The following is an 18,030-nucleotide window of genomic DNA, read 5'->3' on the forward strand; positions in this document are numbered from 1 at the left end:
TAAGTGATGGGCCCATGGTCACATAAGACATCTGTGTCAGAGCAGAGAACTGAATCTAGCTCCCCGGAGTCCCGGGCTAGTGCTCTACGCACTGCACTATCTACCTCTCTGATCGAAGACAGGCACCTCGCGTCTACAGAATTCCAGCACAAATCGAAGTAAACCATCAGACACTGCTAATTCAGAAACATTAACTGATGGAGCTGATATTTTAAGCTGCCATTCGGGGAGGGGGCAGAGGGGTGTCTTTAAAATGTTCTATTTAAAAGACAGTTTTGTCCCTCTCTTTCATTGCTAACCATGGCTGCATGTGAATGAGATCTTTGTATGTTCCTGCTGCTTCAGGCCTTGACCAAAGGCAAAATTCTCTATTGGAGATACGGTAATCCACTCTGCAATATGTGCCTGGATACCACAAGAAGAGGACTGCGCCTTCGGGTGAGGAACAAAGCAGCCGAGAGCCTGGCTTCACATTAATACTACCAGCACCGAATACAAAGCAGAAGGAGCGAATTAAACAGAGAATACCGCGAATTCTCCCGCCATGGAAGCTTTTGTTAGGTACTGATGAGGCATCGGGGGGGGGGAGGGATAGCTCAGTGGTTTGAGCATTGGCCTGCTAAACCCAGGGTTGTGATTTCAATCCTCGAGGGGGCCACTTAGGGATCTAGGGCAAAATCACTACTTGGTCCTGCTAGTGAAGGCAGGGGGCTGGACTCTATGACCTTTCAAGGTCCCTTCCAGTTCTAGGAGATAGGATAGGATATCAGTGGGATTTTAATGTCCAGGGGGTTGGAAAGAACAGGCCAACTTCTCAGGTGATGCGAGTCAGCTCCACTGAGGGACCACCACCCATTTACAGCAGGTGGAAACCCGGCTCAGAATCCTCACGCTGTCACAAAGATCTGGGTTCAATTCCTGGCTCTGCCAGTGACTTGTCTACCCTTGGGTGGGTCACTTCACCTCTCTGTGCCTCTGTTTCTCAGCTGTAAAAAGGGAGATAATATTAGACATACCTCAAAGAGGGGTTGTCCTGAAGGCATGGATGAGTCCTGAAGGCATAGGAAAAAGAGCACTGATTGCTAAAAGCATCCAAGTGTACAGCCCGCGACAGTTTAAACGCAAGCAAGATCATTCTCATTACCCGACATACATCATTAAAAGAGATCACCGAAGAACGCAGTGGCGTTAGGTATAAATGCAATCCTTGGTGCTCAAGATCTCTCTGCAGCCAGATCAGCCATCAGTCTGGAGGGCTGCGTTGATGATCTGACTTTGCACAGAGAAACAGAACTCGATAAACTCCAGTAAAGTGGTAATTTCAGATCAGCACGTACGTTTATTACGAAAACAATCTCAATACAGATTTCCATTCAAAGTTAGCACTGCCCCATTTGTTGTCTCCTCCTCTCCAGTTTATTAAAGTACACCAAAGAAGCCATTTAAAAAAAAAAAAAAAAACAGCGGGGTGAGCATTTGGCTAGCTGGGTGAACAGGAGTGCAGGCACAGGAGGGTAGGTCTGTGTTATTCCTACTTTACAGAAGGGGAAACTGAGGCACAGAGACATGTGTCTGTGTGGGCACAAAGGAAAAAATAAATAAATAAATCAAAACAGAACTAGGAGTCCTCAGTCCTGCCCCGAGATCACACCTCATCTTACAGTCTCTACCCATTGCTGCAAATTGGTGCAGATCATGTCGGTTTCACTTACCCACTTTCACAGGTCACCATGCTCCATGCCTGAACATCCCTACGTGCTTTATAAACAAACAATGGAAAAACAGAGCCAGACTGAAACAAATAGGAGAGGCAGGAGGAGAGACTGAATATTGCTGTTTACCTTTGTTTTCCTACCATCAAACCAAACCTAATGTTGTTACCAAGGCAGCAGGAAAATCCACGGTTTCCAGGCATGGCAGAGGTGTCAGAACTGGGGACGGCATCAACAGGAACGGCTGGGAATGCTGCAGCCTGCACTCTGCCAGCGCACACAAGGACATGCCATATCATGTCATCACCGTTAAGTGCCGCTACACCGTGAGCTTCCCCGGCACCTTTCAAAGTTACCTGGCATTCCTAAAAAAACGGGGCTTAGCAATCGACCTCAGGAGTCTCTAGCCACAAACTCCAGGCGCTTGTTACTCACAGTACTTCAAGGGTTATATTTAAAACAGGACTTCCACGTGAAAGGTGCCAGATGGACAGCCGTGGAGACCAAAGTCCACTCTGTATCCACAGACTAGGTAGTACACGGGCAGCAGCAACAAAGGCCTCCCCTACTCGCTACCTCCTGGCTTTACAGGTGGGGAAACTGAGGCATTGAACCCCTGTAGGGACAAGAGGGGAGCTCAGTCTCCATGGTTCATCCGATCCCTGGCTAAGGCTGTGAATTAGCATCAATTCTGGTGGCAGACCGTGAACGCTTGTCCTATCATAGGATCGAGCCCCTGCCCCGAAATTCACTGCATACCAGCCACTGGATAGTAGCAACCTTGGACCCCTAACATCCTGGGCTGGCCTGGAACTGGTAACAAAGGCGAAGGTTCCACCTCCCTCTACCAACCTGCCAGTCCTCCCGGCTAAGGTTTAAGTTTGAGCCAGGGGTGAACGATGGTGAGGATAGAGAGGATGGAGGAGGTCAGCCCGCACAGCCCCACAAAGCCCGGGTTGGTCTTGTACAGCCCCAGCTTGTCCAGCGGGATGAAGATATCACAGGTGTTTTTCACCACGTCCACAAGCAGAGGGGGGTTGCTCCTCAGCACGTGCACAAGAAGGTGCAGCTGGACTTTCAGCCTCAACACCAGCTGCTGGAGACTGGTGTCCGCTCGGAGCGCGTGCCGGGTCTCGCTGCCCTTCGCACGCTTCCCGCAGGCCTCGCGCTCCATCAGGAGCCGGATCTCGTAGGCATCCCGGCTCAGGTTCAGGATCAGTGCAAAGAAGTAATATCTGAAAGGCAGAAGGGGGAAGGAGAGAGGGTTTATCAGCTAATATTTACTGTCCACTGAAGGGACGAAACTCCCACTGACTCCAACAAGAGTTATGAGTCAGCAGCGTGCCCTCCTTGCCAAGAAAGCCAACGGCATATTGGGCTGTATTCATAGGAGATTGCCAGCAGATCGAGGGAAGTGATTATTCCCCTCTGTTCAGCACTGGTGAGGCCACACTTGGAGAATTGTGTCCAGTTTTAGGCCCCCCACTACAGAAGGGATGTGGACAAATTGGAGAGAGTCCAGCGGAGGGCAATGAAAATGATTAGGGGGCTGGGGCACGTGACTTATGAGGAGAGGCTGAGGGAACTGGGTTATTTAGTCTGTAGAAGAGACGAGCGAGGGTGGGGGGGATTTGATAGCAGCCTTCAATTACCTGAAGGGGGGTTCCACAGAGGATGGAGCTCAGCTGTTCTCAGTGGTGGCAGATGACAGAACAAGGAGCAATGGTCTCAAGTTGCAGTGGGGGAGGTCTAGGTTGGATATTAGGAAACACTATTTCACTAGGAGGGTGGTGAAACACTGGAATGGGTTACCTAAGGAGGTGGTGGAATCTCCTTCCTTAGAGGTTTTTAAGGTCAGGCTTGACAAAGCCCTGGCTGGGATGATTTCGTTGGGGTTGGTCCTGCTCTGAGCAGGGGGTTGGACTAGATGACCTCCTGAGGTCCCTTCCAACCCTGATCGCCTATGATTCTAAGAGCAGGGTGGCCCCCTAAAGCTACGTTACCACAGCTGGGGTGTGTGACTGCAGCACGTGCAGACACACCTGAGCTACCGGTAGTTTTAACAGAGCTAGTGAAGCAGCAGCAGCATGGGCGGCGGTCGCTTGAGTACATACCCAGGGCGCTGGCTAGCCTGTGCCGCTGCCCGTGCCGCCATTGGAATGAGACCTGGCTCTATTAAAGCTACCTTGGGCATGTGCGCACGTGCTCCGATCGCACCTCCCGACGGCAGCGTGGACAGAACCGAAGCATCTTCATCAGGATATAACTGTAGGACGTATTGTTCAGTGGCCAGTCTACAGGTCGAGACACCAGGACTCCTGGGTTCTATTCCCAGCTCCTAGCTGGACGTGTGACTGAAGGCTAAAGCAGTGGATTGGGTTCTACTGGAATGACCTTGGAGGAGTCCCGTCACCTCTCTGTGCTTTGCTTTAGCCAGCTATTGGACGGATGCACCACTTACCTCTCCAGGGGGTGGGAGGCTTTATGTCTGTCAAGAGCTTTGGGATCTCTGGATGGATGCTAGGGAAGTGTTACTAGAATCCCATCTGAGGGTCAGCTGCATGACAGGACATGTCACCTTATTGGAAGGCAATATGGCCAATGCAGATTCCCCCCGTCCCAGACATTCACGTTCACCCAGCCTGACATGTGGGGTGTTAAACTGAGCTCACTGACGCTGTGTGGATGTCAGAAGCAACACAGTTCAGTGCACAGGACGCAGCACCAGATCCTGCTTCTATTCCAAGGGCTGCCACAACCTTGCTGTGTACTGGAGGGGAGGGGAAGGGTGAGCTGCTCTGTGTCTCGGTTTCCTCGTGTGTAAAAGCACAGAAAACGATCCTCCCCCATTTCTGTGCAGCCCCGAGATCTGCAGACACAATCGGCTGTGTTCAATAGTATCACTACTGCTAATAAAGAGCCCTGGCCATTTTTTCTTGCAAGCGTAGGGGTGCTAACGCCATTGCCTTATGTAAATTCAAAACTAGGGCTTTATATTCTGCCTATTAGCACTTCCCAAGGAATTTCTACGGCTACGCTTCAATGAGCCGCAGCACAGAGTTCCTGCGGGCCGTTGAACCGTTCCTGTGGGCTGTTGAACTGTTCCTATGGTCCACCCCAGAGGTAGCTGCAGTTCAGAGCTGGGCAAAGTGATTCCTGTACGCAAGGTTAGCAAGGTGCTTTGGGATGGAAAGTGATAGGGAGCAGGGAAAAGACAGAGCTATTTCTGTTGCAACACAGCTATTGTTTGCAAGGATTTGTCGGAAACTCCCCCCCCCACACACACTTACCTGACAGGATCATCCCTGACCAGGAAAAGCAAACGGCACTAGCCCAGCCTCACCTGAAGGACCGCTGGCTCCACTTTTCCTGGTCCATGTGAGGGAGGAGGCCTGACTTCCCCGCCCACAGGATGTTGTCGCAGGCGAAGTACATGGCTCGGTTCAGGTTGCTGACGGTGATGCAGAAGCGCAAGACCACATCCGACAGGTGGATGGCTCGCTTCGCCGACTCCAGGGCGTCCGCCGAGTTCCCCAGCCGGAACACTGGAACATCAAGCGGGTCGAACGAAGAGTCAGCCAGACACTCCCTGCTCTTATGTCACTACTAAGCACGTCACTGATGCCAAACGGGCCAGGGATCTGGGACAACTGACACATCCCTCCAGCCTTCCACGCCAAGCTGCGGGGCCACAGACCACCCCCATCCAGCATTGTGGCACAAAACTACAACCAAAGGTAATTAGCGGGGTAGGAAGAACTGGGTTTCTCTTGTTCAGAGACCCTGGAAGCCTCCCATTACATCCCCTCTGAGAAGATGATTTCACTTACACTTGCGCCCCAGGCTCATGTGAGCCTCGAGCTGTTTGATCCTGGCGAGGAAATCAGCATTCGCTCCGTTCTTCTGCAGCGTGTAGCCGAGCAGAGTGCAGGCATACTGAGCGGCTCTGAAAGAGACAACCGAGTATAGGCAATGCACCTAGCGAGACAGGATTTGCCTTAATGGATCAGTCCAGCAAGCCCAGCCTCTTGCCTCCACCAGTGGAGGATGAAACACCCTCTTCTTCCAACCCCGGTTGGCTATCTATGGAGTGCTGCCCGTGGCAGGGAAGAGAGATTTCTTCCTGAGCCCTGCAATGATCATCATACTGAAGTATGAGATTCAATTACCAATATTATTACTGGCCAGGAAATTCCTGCAGCAGGGAGTTCCATAAGTTGGCCACGGGCTGCTTTAGAAAGTGGTCCCTTCAATGGTCTGTAAAGCTTGCCATTTCTACCCCACATCCAGTGACTAACCAATGAGGAGAATAACTCGCCTCTCAGCCCTACAAAACCCAACACACACACACGAGTCCAACTAGCTCATTTCATCTGAGGCTTGTTAGACCCTGAAGCGTTTAGGTTAAAAATAAAAGCATAAAGGATCTGATGGCTAACTAAGTCTGCCTGGGACCTCCGCACTCCCCGCCATGCAGAATGGACATGCCCTGAATATTTAGCACTTTCCCATTGCAGCTGCACATCCTTGGATAGCATTTACAGGCCTTTTCAAATGACCCAACATGGGCCAGTTCCTGGACCCAGCTGACGGGACCGGTTTCAATTCTGCTAAGAAGATAGTTCCTGGAGCAAAGCAGAACTCTCTCTAGACTCAATAGCGTCCAACTTATTTTCTTTCCTAGAGGAGAGGGGTAAATTCCCCCCCCTTCCCTGGCTTTCAACTTTGAGGTCAAATTTTTCAAGTTTGGGTACCTAAATAAGACCCTGATTCGGCAAGGTACTTAATGCATGGGAGTTGTTCCAGTGAAGCCGGCGTTTAAGTGCCTCGCTGCATCACGTCCTAAGTGGGCTGATTTTCAGTGCAGTTAAGCACCTGTAATGCAATGATTTCCATAGGACATGTGGGTTTTCAGCACCTCTGGAAAGGAGGCCATTTATTTAGCGGGCTAACTAGGGATAGAAAGGCCTAATTTAGGAACACAGGCCTAGGCCTGAAAGGGACTCCTGGGTCATTGCGCCCAGTGCGTGCTATCACGGCCAACCCCCTCATCCCATCCCGTTCAGAAACTGATCAAGCTCCATTTTCAAACTGCTTAGAGGTTGTTTGCCCCTACAACTCCTACTGGGAGGCTGCTCCAGCACTTTCCTCTTCTGCTGACGAGAAACCTCATTCCCAGCCTATATTCCTGGCCGGTTTATCCCCGTTTGTTCTTGCGCCGACACTGTCCTTTAGCTTAGACAGCGCTTCTTCCTCCCTGGGCTGTGTTTAGAGAGCAAACCATATCCCCCTCTCAGCCTCGGTTTTGCTATGCTAAAAAAGCCAAGCTCTTTTAGTCTCCTCTGGTAAGATTGGTTTTCCATTCCACTGATCATTCTAATAACCCTGCAAGGACCCAAATTACCACTTTAACTGCTTCCCAACCACAGAATTATTATTTTTAGTCATATCGCAGTGGAACCTGGGGATCCAATCAGGGCCCCATTATGCTAGCCCCTATATTATTATTTATTTGTGTTAATCTTACATTAGCAAGCTAAACATTTCACATGAGCATTTGCTAAACATCTCATGGGTGTCATGGCTTTGAGGCTTCTGTATGTCCTTCTCCTATCCTTCTGGAAAGGGCACACAGAAATCAGAACAGAAATCATATGCCTTGACTTTCAGTATGTGGAAAAAATAAGGAGATTCTTGGCAAACTTCAGTGCATGTGACTTCTTAATAAACAGCTCCCTGTTTGACCATCTGGCTTGGTATGAAATTGCAGATCTGACACTTTCATCTCTGCGTAAAGCCAACGTACTTTTAACCCAGATAATAAACGTTCATGAAGTAGGACTGGGGAAAGTTGTGCCATCATGAGATCGTTTTGATGCCTATGGAAGATCTGTTCCAGAGCTTAGATACCATAGTGAGAACTGCCCTCGCAACACCTAACAGAGAAAAATGGTTTTTAAATAACAAAAACTAGAAGTAGGTTCTGAGAAGCATTTGCTCCAACACTGTGCATGGGGAGGATGCAAAGACGCACTGAAGACGCTGATAAAATCTCAGCAGATGTCTATAGATTGTCTCCTCGTAAAACTTTTGGCTGGAAAATGTTACCTCCCCCAGCCTAGCTTTAAAACATTACTGTCTAATCCTGAACTGCTCTTTCGAATGAATTTAGTCCTCCCAGAAGGTGTCACGTCGATATCCAGGATTTGATCTGCTGTTTATCCCCAGAAAAGGGACAACCTGGGCAGCTTTCTCCCGCCAACGAGCCCCAATTCCACCCTGGGCAGCAATGTCTAGTCTCCACAGCCAATTCAGTCCCCAGCCTCTCTGCTGAGAAGGGGGCCCAATTAGTGCCAGTTGTGGTCATAATTTGTCATTCCTAAAATGAACCTAGGAAGATCCCAGACCCAGCCATGTTCAGCAGGAAGGAATGTGGCTGCAACAGGTCTGAGGGAGAAAACCTAAATAGGGTCCAGGAGAGAAAATGAGAGGATCCCCCCCTTCCCCCCGCATCGTCTGACAATGAGGTTTCTCCTGTTCAAATCATGTGATTCCAAGGGGCTGCTTAAGGAAGAGGAACCAGATGAGGCTGGAGTTGGAGGGAGGCAGAGCAATTGGAAACGCTTCAAGCAGATAAACATCATCTGAATAAAAGCAAGCAAAGCCAGGAACAATATGTAACATGCCTGCTGATCATGCTTGCGTTAGACAGGGAAAAAAGTGTCCGTTCATGGAGACTTCAAGGGAGGAGGACAAAACATTATGGAAGCAATTCAATATTAGATCAAACTGAAAGGAGTGTGTCTCACAAATAACGGCCCCAATTGTGAGTACAGGAACAAGGTTTGATATGAAAAGGCGCTTGAGCACACCGGCTCCCAGGGACTTTAATGCTGCGCTGGCCCAAGCCTGCAAAGGTTAAGGACCCATGTGGGTCATGGAAACAGGACATCCCTCTTTGTGGAAGGGCAGGATCCAGGCATGTTTGCAGAGGGAGGAGTGACCAGTGTTACCAACTCTCGCGATTGTTTTGCCAGCCTGACGGTTTTTGCTATTTTCCTCAAGTTCCAGCTCCAGGAGTCTTGGGATTACGGGAGAATCTCATCTTAAAATTTAAAATAAAAAGGAAGTTTCTAGCTCTAAAGGTTAAGAAAACCTTTAGAGATAGAAATAAATATTTAGCAAATAAACCTTAAATCTCATGATTTCTATAACAATTTCATAATTTTGCCGGGACCAGACTCGTCATTTTTCAACACTGGGGTTAACAATACTGAAGACACTTCCCACTAAGATGTAGTCTACACTTTGACTGTGAGAACACCTGCCTTAGATTATTAAAACAAGACAACAAAAGTTGCTTCGTGCTAGATTTCTTCACTAACCCCATTCTCCCATCACACCCCCTTCGTCTGCTTCTTCCACCAGCTGCACCTTGTCACAGCCCTTGACTGTGCTCAGTGCAGCAGGGACTGTCTTTACTTGTTTGTATAGCACCCATCACAATGGAGCCCTGGTCTCCAATCGGGGCATTTAAGTGCTGTGTGACACAAATAAGAAGTTTATTGGACAGTGAAACTAGTTTAACCTGTTCCACTGGGTTCCTTGTGATCCGGCTCATTGCTCCTGTGTTGAACACCCTACCTTGCAGCATAACTCAAACTGTCCAAGTTAGGAGCGGACACTATCTACCACTGAGACCTCGTGTGGTTTAGTGGATAAAATCCTGGGCTGGAAGCCAAAAGACCTGGGTTTTATTCCCAGCTTTTCCACTGACCCTGGGCAAGTCACTTCCCCTTCTCCTGCTTGTTTCTCCTCCCACTCTGTGTCTTGTCTGCATGCACAACGCCTGGCACTATGGAGTCCGGAACTTGGTTGGGGTCGGTAGGTGCTACTCTAAAAGAAATAAAATATTAATACCACAACCACTGGAACGTTAAGAATCCCAGCTCTCCAGAAGAAAACTCAACGGTCTCTAGACCCAATGGTTCATAATATATCAGACCTTTAAATCTGTCACCGTCTCCTGGGTCTAGCAATGATTTTTTTAGCCCAGCTCTGGGACCGAACAAAGCAAATCAGGAATTGTTTTGGGGAAGTTCTAAGGCCTGTGTTATACAGGAGGTCAGACGAAATGATCACAATGGTCCCTTCTGGCCTTGGAAAACTATGAAATCCTGAAATCAGAAATTTTAGGTTCTTGAACATCTGCTTCATGCAGGAGTAACCTGCTTCTAGAAGGTATTTCCAATCACGACCACGTGGCACTGAAAACTCTGATGTCATATCCTGTGCAAGCCAGAAGCTGCCAACTAACTTCATAGCAAAGCAACAAATGTTTAGTGCCTTGGTCTTAAGGGTTTATTAGTCATTTGTTCAGAGAGGATTATCAAACTGTCTTCTGCATGGTTTTCATCCCACCCAGCAGTCAAAACAAATCTTTCTGAGATACTAGTTTGCCTAGCTAGTTCTTCCCCTTTAAGAGCACCTTTCTATCCACCGATCCCAAAGCACTTTACAATCAAGCATTACAACATCCTGATAGGTATTATACCTATTTTACACAAGGGGAAACTGAGGACAACACAGTTAAGAAACTACAAGAAATCACGGATGTCAGGAACAGAACCCAGGAGTCCTGGCACCCAGTCCTCAGTTCTAACTACTAGCCAACATTCCCTCATGGAACTGTGAAGAGAAATCAGGTGTCCTAATTCCCCATTCTATACTCCTTTTATTAGACCACACACGCACTTTCCCCCAAAATGCCCTACATGGCTTTTTCCTAATCTAGAGGCTTTTCTGCCACATAAACTGGTGTCCATCAAACTGACTCTGTTCGATTTAAACCTGAAGGTTAGGTTTGTTTTTCCTCTTCGGTTGCCTAAGAAGTTTTCCATTGTTTATTGGGAGACTGAACTAGTCACAGAATTGGTGCTATGAATAATGTAAGAAGAGAATTTGTTTAAAACTACATAATTATCTTGACAGCGGTTCCCCTACAGGGGTCTGATCCAGCACACACTGCTTTTTCTAGTGACTAATGGGAAACTTCGTGGAGTATTTGTCAAGCTGTAATAAATAATATTTATTATTTGCAATGCAGTAGCACCCAGGAGCTACAACCATGGACATGGACCTCATGCTGCTAGGAGTGTACAAACACAGAACAAAAAAAGACAGTCTCTGCCCCAAATGCACCATAAAGCGTCACCCTCCTTTGATTCGCCACAGAATACAAGTCAAAACAAGCTACCAAGAAAACAAATTCATAAGAAGAATCTTTTAACCGTTTCTCATCTCTGGCTGGCTGAAAAAGCCTACATATCTCAAAACTTGCCTGCCCCATTGGAGAAAAAATGCTTCTTATTAATTACCAGAATTTAAATCTAAGCCCACGATGAATATGGAAACTTTTTTTGAAAGCCCAAGTTGTCCAGAACATAGGGAAAAGCACGACTGGTGAACAGATTTCACAAGCACAGAAATCCTCTAAGCATTCAACCTCTCTCTAGGCTGGGACAAGGGTTTACAAGGGGATATGTAAGACCAATGCCGCTTCCAGGCAGGAAAACACTAGCTTCTCGCTGCTTACCTACAGGGCTCGCTATTCCCCGGCCTTCTCTATATACTGCTTAACCAGTTCATTGCAAGGTAATTCCAGCTCCACAGAAGAAGATGACATTACGGAAGAATAGGATTATTTGCCCTGTATAGGAGGGGAAATCTAACAGAGGTGCATTATATAACATAACTATTGCCCAGCAAAGGTATTTTGCAGGATTACAAGACCAAAGAGACACTGAAAATTTTAAAGCAACACATTTAAAACAGAAATATACATGGCATAAAAAAAGATCAGCCAGTGGAACTTGATACTGTAGGGAGTGTTTCTCAACTGGGAGAGAGACAAAAGACAACCAGGGAGATGGCGAGGCACTGAAAGTGTTATTACAGTCTAAAGCAGTGGTCCCCAATGCGGTGCCCGTGGGTGCCATGGTGCCCACTGGGGGATTTATGCGTGCCCACCTACTGACAAGGACAACCAGCCGCCAAAATGCCGCCGAGAAGCAGCAACGCCAAGAAGCATCGCTGCTGAAATGCCGCTGCTTCTCGGTGGCGACGTTTCTCGATGACGCCAGTTCTCGGCGGCTGGTCGTCCAGTGCCCGCCACACTCTTCAGGGAACACGAATATGCTATTGCAATAGAAAGGTTGGGGACCACTGGTCTAAAGCAAAGCAAATCTCATTCCCCCACTAACCTCCTCCCCTTCAAGGGCAAATATTCTCGGTCAGCCTCTCAACACACACACAAATCAATTACACAGACTTAACACTTATCACGGATACATTTTTTACTCTTATTTTTATTGTCAATATAAAGGGATTTCAAACCAGGTTTAGCAACACTCTCGTAAGTTTGGTGGTTTTGTTGCTTTTTCCCCACCAGCCAAACAACTCAAGTTTCTTTTTTTAAATATTAGGTGCCGATCTCAAAGATTTGTAGCTATGGTAAAATTTCATCTATTGAGTCTCATTCTTCACGGCATGAGCTGGGAGTCCAGAAGGAAAGTCTTTCCCACAAGCCCAGAGGATAATTTGGCACATGCCATTTCCTGGGACATTTACCATAAGATGCCATGGGCACTGGGGAAACCAGACTTAGGCCTGGTCAACGCATAGGTTGTTGTACCAGTATAACTGTTGGTTAGGAGTGTGGTTTTTAACAGAAAGTTATAACAGGACAATCCCCAGAGTGGATGCAGTTACACTGTTTTAAAGGGCCTTATGCTAGTATAGCTTATTTCCCTTCCTGTAAGTGCCCACACTACAGTGGTTGTACATGTTTACCATACTAGGACAGTTCAAGTGGTAACAACTTTTTGTGCAGACAAGTCCTTAGACGGGACTATTGGTCTGGCCAAATTCCCAAGACACCCGTTGATTATCATACAGGCAAGTTTGCCTCTGTCCCGCACAAACCTCAGCCCTGAAAATATTTCTGGGCTTCTTAGGCACCCTGCAAAATCTTTGAAAATCACAAGGATTGGGGAAAAAAGGCAGAAGCCAACCGTTCTGGTGAGCAAGTGATTAGGATTCCGCAGGGACTGACACCTTGTCTAGGCTAGAAAGGGTTTGCTGGCTCACCTTCCTCCTGGAGACATAACTTATACTGGCAAAAAAGATCATTTGCTGGTATAACTTATACTCGTTTCCTGAATGAAACAAGCTGGGCTGACAATGGGGAACGTCTATGCAGCTTGCAACAGGGAGCTTTCCAGCCCAGATCAACAGACGCAAGTGTGAGGAGTTCATGCCAGCACCCTGAAAATAGCTATGCTGACAGGCTTTGACGTTCAGGCTGGAGCATGGGCTCTGAAGCCCACTCAACCCCTTGGCTTCAGAGCTTGAGATGCAACTACAAAGCACGGTCTACACAGCTTTTTCAGAGTCCTAGCGCGCACACACACACACCCACAACCTCAAGTCTGCTGATCCAGGCTGGGAGGCTTGCGGCTGCATAGACATACCCAAAAGGACTTTTTTTGCCACTGTAACTAAAGCTACACAGAGTCTTTTACTGGCATGGTTAGGTGGGTTCAGAGTGTGATTTCCCCCTCCACACACACACACACTCCTGATACAGGTAGGCCAGCAACACCTTTCACTGCAGACCAGGCCTAACGCTAGTGGCACATTTGCAGCAACCGGTGACTGTTTTGACACTGATGTCCCAATGGAATTTCACAGGCCCTGGCAACTGAATTCGGTACCATTCCCGGGATGATCCAACAAAGCCAGCAACTCAGGGCACGGATTCACCTGGGGTCACCTTAATCCCTTCCCTCTGGCGCAGGGGCAACCCGCTACGCACCGGCAACCCTTGGCTTGTGAAGCCCCAGACTTCCCCCCCATATTTTGCTGGGCTGATACCGCACCTGAAAACCCGCTCCTTGGCTTGGCTCTGGGCACTGAACTGCACCCAGAAATCCATGGTGCTGGTGCCCCTCCTCCAGGCACAGCCGGGCCCAAGGTCTTCGTGCTTTCCTAGGTGAGCTGATTACAGGGTCCTCACCCTCCTGCCCTGGGCCTCCCGGTGCAGCTCCGCCCGGCGCCCCTCCGCCTTGGGCCTCCCGGTGCAGCTCCGCCCGGGGCCCCTCCGCCTTGGGCCTCCCGGTGCAGCTCCGCCTGGGGCCCCTCCGCCTTGGGCCTCCCGGTGCAGCTCCGCCTGGGGCCCCTCCGCCTTGGGCCTCCCGGTGCAGCTCCGCCTGGGGCCCCTCCGCCTTGGGCCTCCCGGTGCAGCTCCGCCTGGGGCCCCTCCGCCTTGGGCCTCCTGGTGCAGCTCCACCGGGTGGGGGGTTCCTTGGGCCTCCTGGTGCAGCTCCGCCTGGGGCCCCTCCGCCTTGGGCCTCCTGGTGCAGCTCCGCCGGGTGGGGGGTTCCTTAGGCCTCCTGGTGCAGCTCCGCCGGAGGCCCCCCCACCCTCGGCCTTCTAGTCCAGGAGTCTAAGCCGGGGGAGGACGGGTCGCTCCGTTCCTGAGGGGAGGGGGTGTTGAAGTCCCCTCCGGTCACAGGCGAGACGGTTGCAACCACTTCCGGGGATGCAACGGTGGCGCCCAGGGGTCAAACTTGGAGAAACCACCCAACGCGATATGGCTGCGCCCCCTAGAGCCCAGCGGAGGAAGGGCAGCAGCGGTTCTCCCTGTAGCCCCCGGCCCGCACCCCTTCTCTGCCTGCTCCCTGCTTGTTGTTACAGACAGGACCAGAGCCCCCTTTCCCCTAGCTCGTATCTCCCAGTCCCCCAAATCAGCGCCCCCTCCTCCAGTCCACCCAATCCAGCACCTCTGCTTCCCCCAATGACCTCCCAGCACCCCCAATCCCCTCATAACTCAGCACCCTGCCTCCCCTTGCACCCCTCAATGGCCAGGGACTCATCTGTGTAACTCCCGCAAGACAATACATCTGTGTCCCCTTTACTTCTCCCCCAGAGGAGATGATAACACCCTTACAGTTAAATGTAAATAATTTACTCCCTAAACTGGGAGGAGTGGTAGATACGCTGGAGGGTAGGGATAGGATACAGAGGGACCTAGACAAATTAGAGGATTGGGCCAAAAGAAATCTGATGAGGTTCAACAAGGACAAGTCTTGCACTTAGGATGGAAGAATCCCATGCACTGCTACAGACTAGGGACCGAATGGCTAGGCAGCAGTTCTGCAGAAAAGGACCTAGGGGTTACAGTGGACGAGAAGCTGGATATAAGTCAACAGTGTGCCCTTGTTGCCAAGAAGGCTAATGGCATTTTGGGCTGTATAAGTAGGGGCATTGCCAGCAGATCAAGGGACGTGATCATTCCCCTCTATTCGACATTGGTGAGGCCTCATCTGGAGCACTGTGTCCAGTTTTGGGCCCCACACTACAAGAAGGATGTGGAAAAATTGGAAAGAGTCCAGCGGAGGGCAACAAAAATGATTAGGGGGCTGGAGCACATGACTTATGAGGAGAGGCTGAGGAAATTGGGTTTGTTTAGTCTGCAGAAGAGAAGAACGAGGGGGGATTTGACAGCTGCTTTCAACTTCCTGAAAGGGGGTTCCAAAGAGGATGGATCTAGACTGTTCTCAGTGGTCCCAGATGACAGAGCAAGGAGTAATGGTCTCAAGTTGCAGTGGGGAAGGTTTAGGTTGGATATTAGGAAAAACTTTTTCACTAGGAGGGTGGTGAAGCACTGGAATGGGTTACCTAGGGAGGTGGTGGAATCTCCTTCCTTAGAGGGTTTTAAGGTCAGACTTGACAAAGCCTTGGCTGGGATGATTTAGTTGGTTTTGGTCCTGCTTTGAGCAGGGGTTGGACTAGATGACCTCCTGAGGTCCCTTCCAACCCTGATCTTCTATGATTCTATCTCCTGTCGGAGGGTCTCACAGCTCTATTAACATTAATGAATTAACATGCTCACAGCCTCCCTGGAAAGGAGGTCAGTATCACTGTCCCTATTTCACAGAGGGGAAAAGTGAGGCACTGGAAGAGGGGAAGTGACTTGGGTTAGGGTTACACAGCAAGCCAATGGCAGAGCTGGAAACAGAACCCAGGAGTTCTGAGTCCCAGTCCCCTGCTCTCACAACTAGACAGACTCCCCCCTCAAACTGGGAATAAGAACCCCGATTCACAGACCCTTTGCTTTAACCACTGAACAATGTTCCCTCCCTAAAGGAGTATGTTTTCAAGACTGTCTGTCCAGTTGCCACCTGTCCTCAGTAGTCAGGGCCGGCTCCAGCATTTCTGCCACCCCGCGATCGGCGGCGGCAATTGGGGGGGAAAAAAAAAAAGCTGCGATCGGCGGCAGCAGTTCAGCGGCAGGTCCTTCGCTCCTAGAGGGAGTGAGGGACCTGCCGCCCACGAATTGCCACAGGTGCTGCCCCTCTCCCTTGGCCGCCCCAAGCACCTGCTTGTTAAGCTGGTGCCTGGAGCCGGCCCTGTCAGTAGTCATCTAAAGGCAACCATAATAAAACCTCCGTGTCACTCTACTGATCATCTTCCGCCCTTTCACACAAAGTCTCTTTCTGTCACTTTCATGCTGCTGCTGAGAGGCTCTAATTTAAAAACGTGCTGAGTAACCATTCCCGGTGGTGAGAACATAGGAGAGCCAGTGGGTGCCCTCGCTTGCTTCAACTGCCAACTCCTGCCAAACAAAAGGGATAGCCAGAGCATAGTGCAGAGGGACAACAATTCTTAATTCTTTCTGCTCACTCCACTGCACTATATCTAATTACAAGCCCTGAATAAAGGCTATTTGTTCCAGATCCTCTCTCTCTCTGCGACTCCATGGGCCCCTTATAATACACTTCAATAAAAGACCATTTTATTTTCTACAATGTCTTTCATATAAATGGTATCCCAGCATGCTTCACAGAGTTAAATAAATAACAGCAGAAAGATGTGAGAAAAAAGAGACATTTTCAGCTGAGATCAGAAAGCAAAATCGCTGAAGCAGAAAGATACGGGTGGGGCTGTTCCAGACTGCGGGAGCTGCAAAGGAGGAGGCTCTTGTCCAGAATTAGAGAGGAAAAATAAGAACAGGAGTACTTGTGGCACCTTAGAGACTAACAAATTTATTAGAGCATAAGCTTTCGTGGACTACAGCCCACTTCTTAGACACAGGTGCTCAGATACTCAGGCGATCGACATGGTGTAAAGATCTAAATATATACATTTTAGATAGAAGATTAAATACAATTGAAATGTGATTTGACTCTTAGAGTCCTGTAAAATGTTCAGATACTTGATAGAGCAAACACAAATGCAAACCCTATCCTAAGCACATGCTTAACATATCATCACTACTTCTGTCACATACCGGAGGTCTCTATCTTTTCCCACACGTTGACGACACTTCTGTTAGCCTGTCCTGGGGATGACATATTTTGAATGGCATTAACAGAAAAAAAAAAAAAAAAGAGAGAGAGAGAGTGAGGAGAGGAACAGGACCCTCCTGCTGATTCAACATAATCCAGTTACATCTGGTGATGCTGCTTTCCCACTCAGCCCTGCCTTTAGGGGACCCACGGCTTCTGAGGGTGTAGGAGGGTTTGGATGCTTGTGAATGAGAAAGGAGTCATTTGCTGGGGATTGATCATGGGGAGGGTGGGTCTAAATTAAGGGGGGCAGATGAGAGGGCAGATAGTGAGGGAGGTTAAGTGGGAAGAACGGAAGATCCCATGAGTGCTCCCTGCCATGATGTGGTGGGGACCAGCCTAATCATCTCCCCTCCGCAACCGACCACTGGAATAGAACCCAGGAGTCCTGGCTGCTTGAACCCTTTGCCCTGGGCCACACTTTCCCAGAATCCGTGGCCGCACTACCAAAATTCTCAGCCCTTGGCCAAACTCCCAGAATTCCTTGCACTTGGCCACACTCCCAGGATCCATTGCGCTAGAACATGACTGTCCTTCTCTAGCAGGAGATAGGTGGGTTCTAATTGGTTAAATCCCATAGTCCCCGCCCCCTGACAGCACAGCCTGGGCTGTGATTGGAGTATTATCATATTTTTCGTCTTTTTTCCAGTGAGGCGTAATTAAATTGGCTAGATTTTTCATTCCCCGCCCACTTTCATCCAGCCAGGTCACTGGTTGGGCGACTATAGAAGTCCCCGCCCCCTCAAATGATAATCTTTTGATTCGTTCGCTCTTCAGTCATCGTTAGCGATGCGGGCTGTGATTGGGTATATCTCCTTGAAACCCCGCCCTCTCTTGGGAATACTCTCTTTGGATTCGGCCACCCTCTCTCCTTCTTCATCTCTGGGGCACACGAGCTCTGATTGGAC

At 49.3% G+C, this 18,030-nt stretch overlaps 1 protein-coding gene across 1 annotated transcript; it reads right to left on the minus strand.

The window, feature by feature from the left end:
• Window positions 1-1,316: 1,316 nt before the first annotated feature.
• PEX11B (peroxisomal biogenesis factor 11 beta) lies at window positions 1,317-14,305 on the minus strand. The gene is made up of 4 exons (XM_054011226.1): window positions 13,652-14,305; window positions 5,543-5,658; window positions 5,056-5,257; window positions 1,317-2,947 (listed from the first exon to the last, which is right to left on the minus strand). Exons 1-4 carry the CDS (start codon window positions 13,705-13,707, stop codon window positions 2,581-2,583), a joined length of 741 nt encoding a protein of 246 aa, XP_053867201.1. The 5' UTR covers window positions 13,708-14,305; the 3' UTR covers window positions 1,317-2,580.
• Window positions 14,306-18,030: the final 3,725 nt, after the last annotated feature.

Source organism: Malaclemys terrapin, chromosome 21 (assembly GCF_027887155.1).
Source record: "Malaclemys terrapin pileata isolate rMalTer1 chromosome 21, rMalTer1.hap1, whole genome shotgun sequence".
NCBI lineage: Eukaryota > Metazoa > Chordata > Testudines > Emydidae > Malaclemys > Malaclemys terrapin.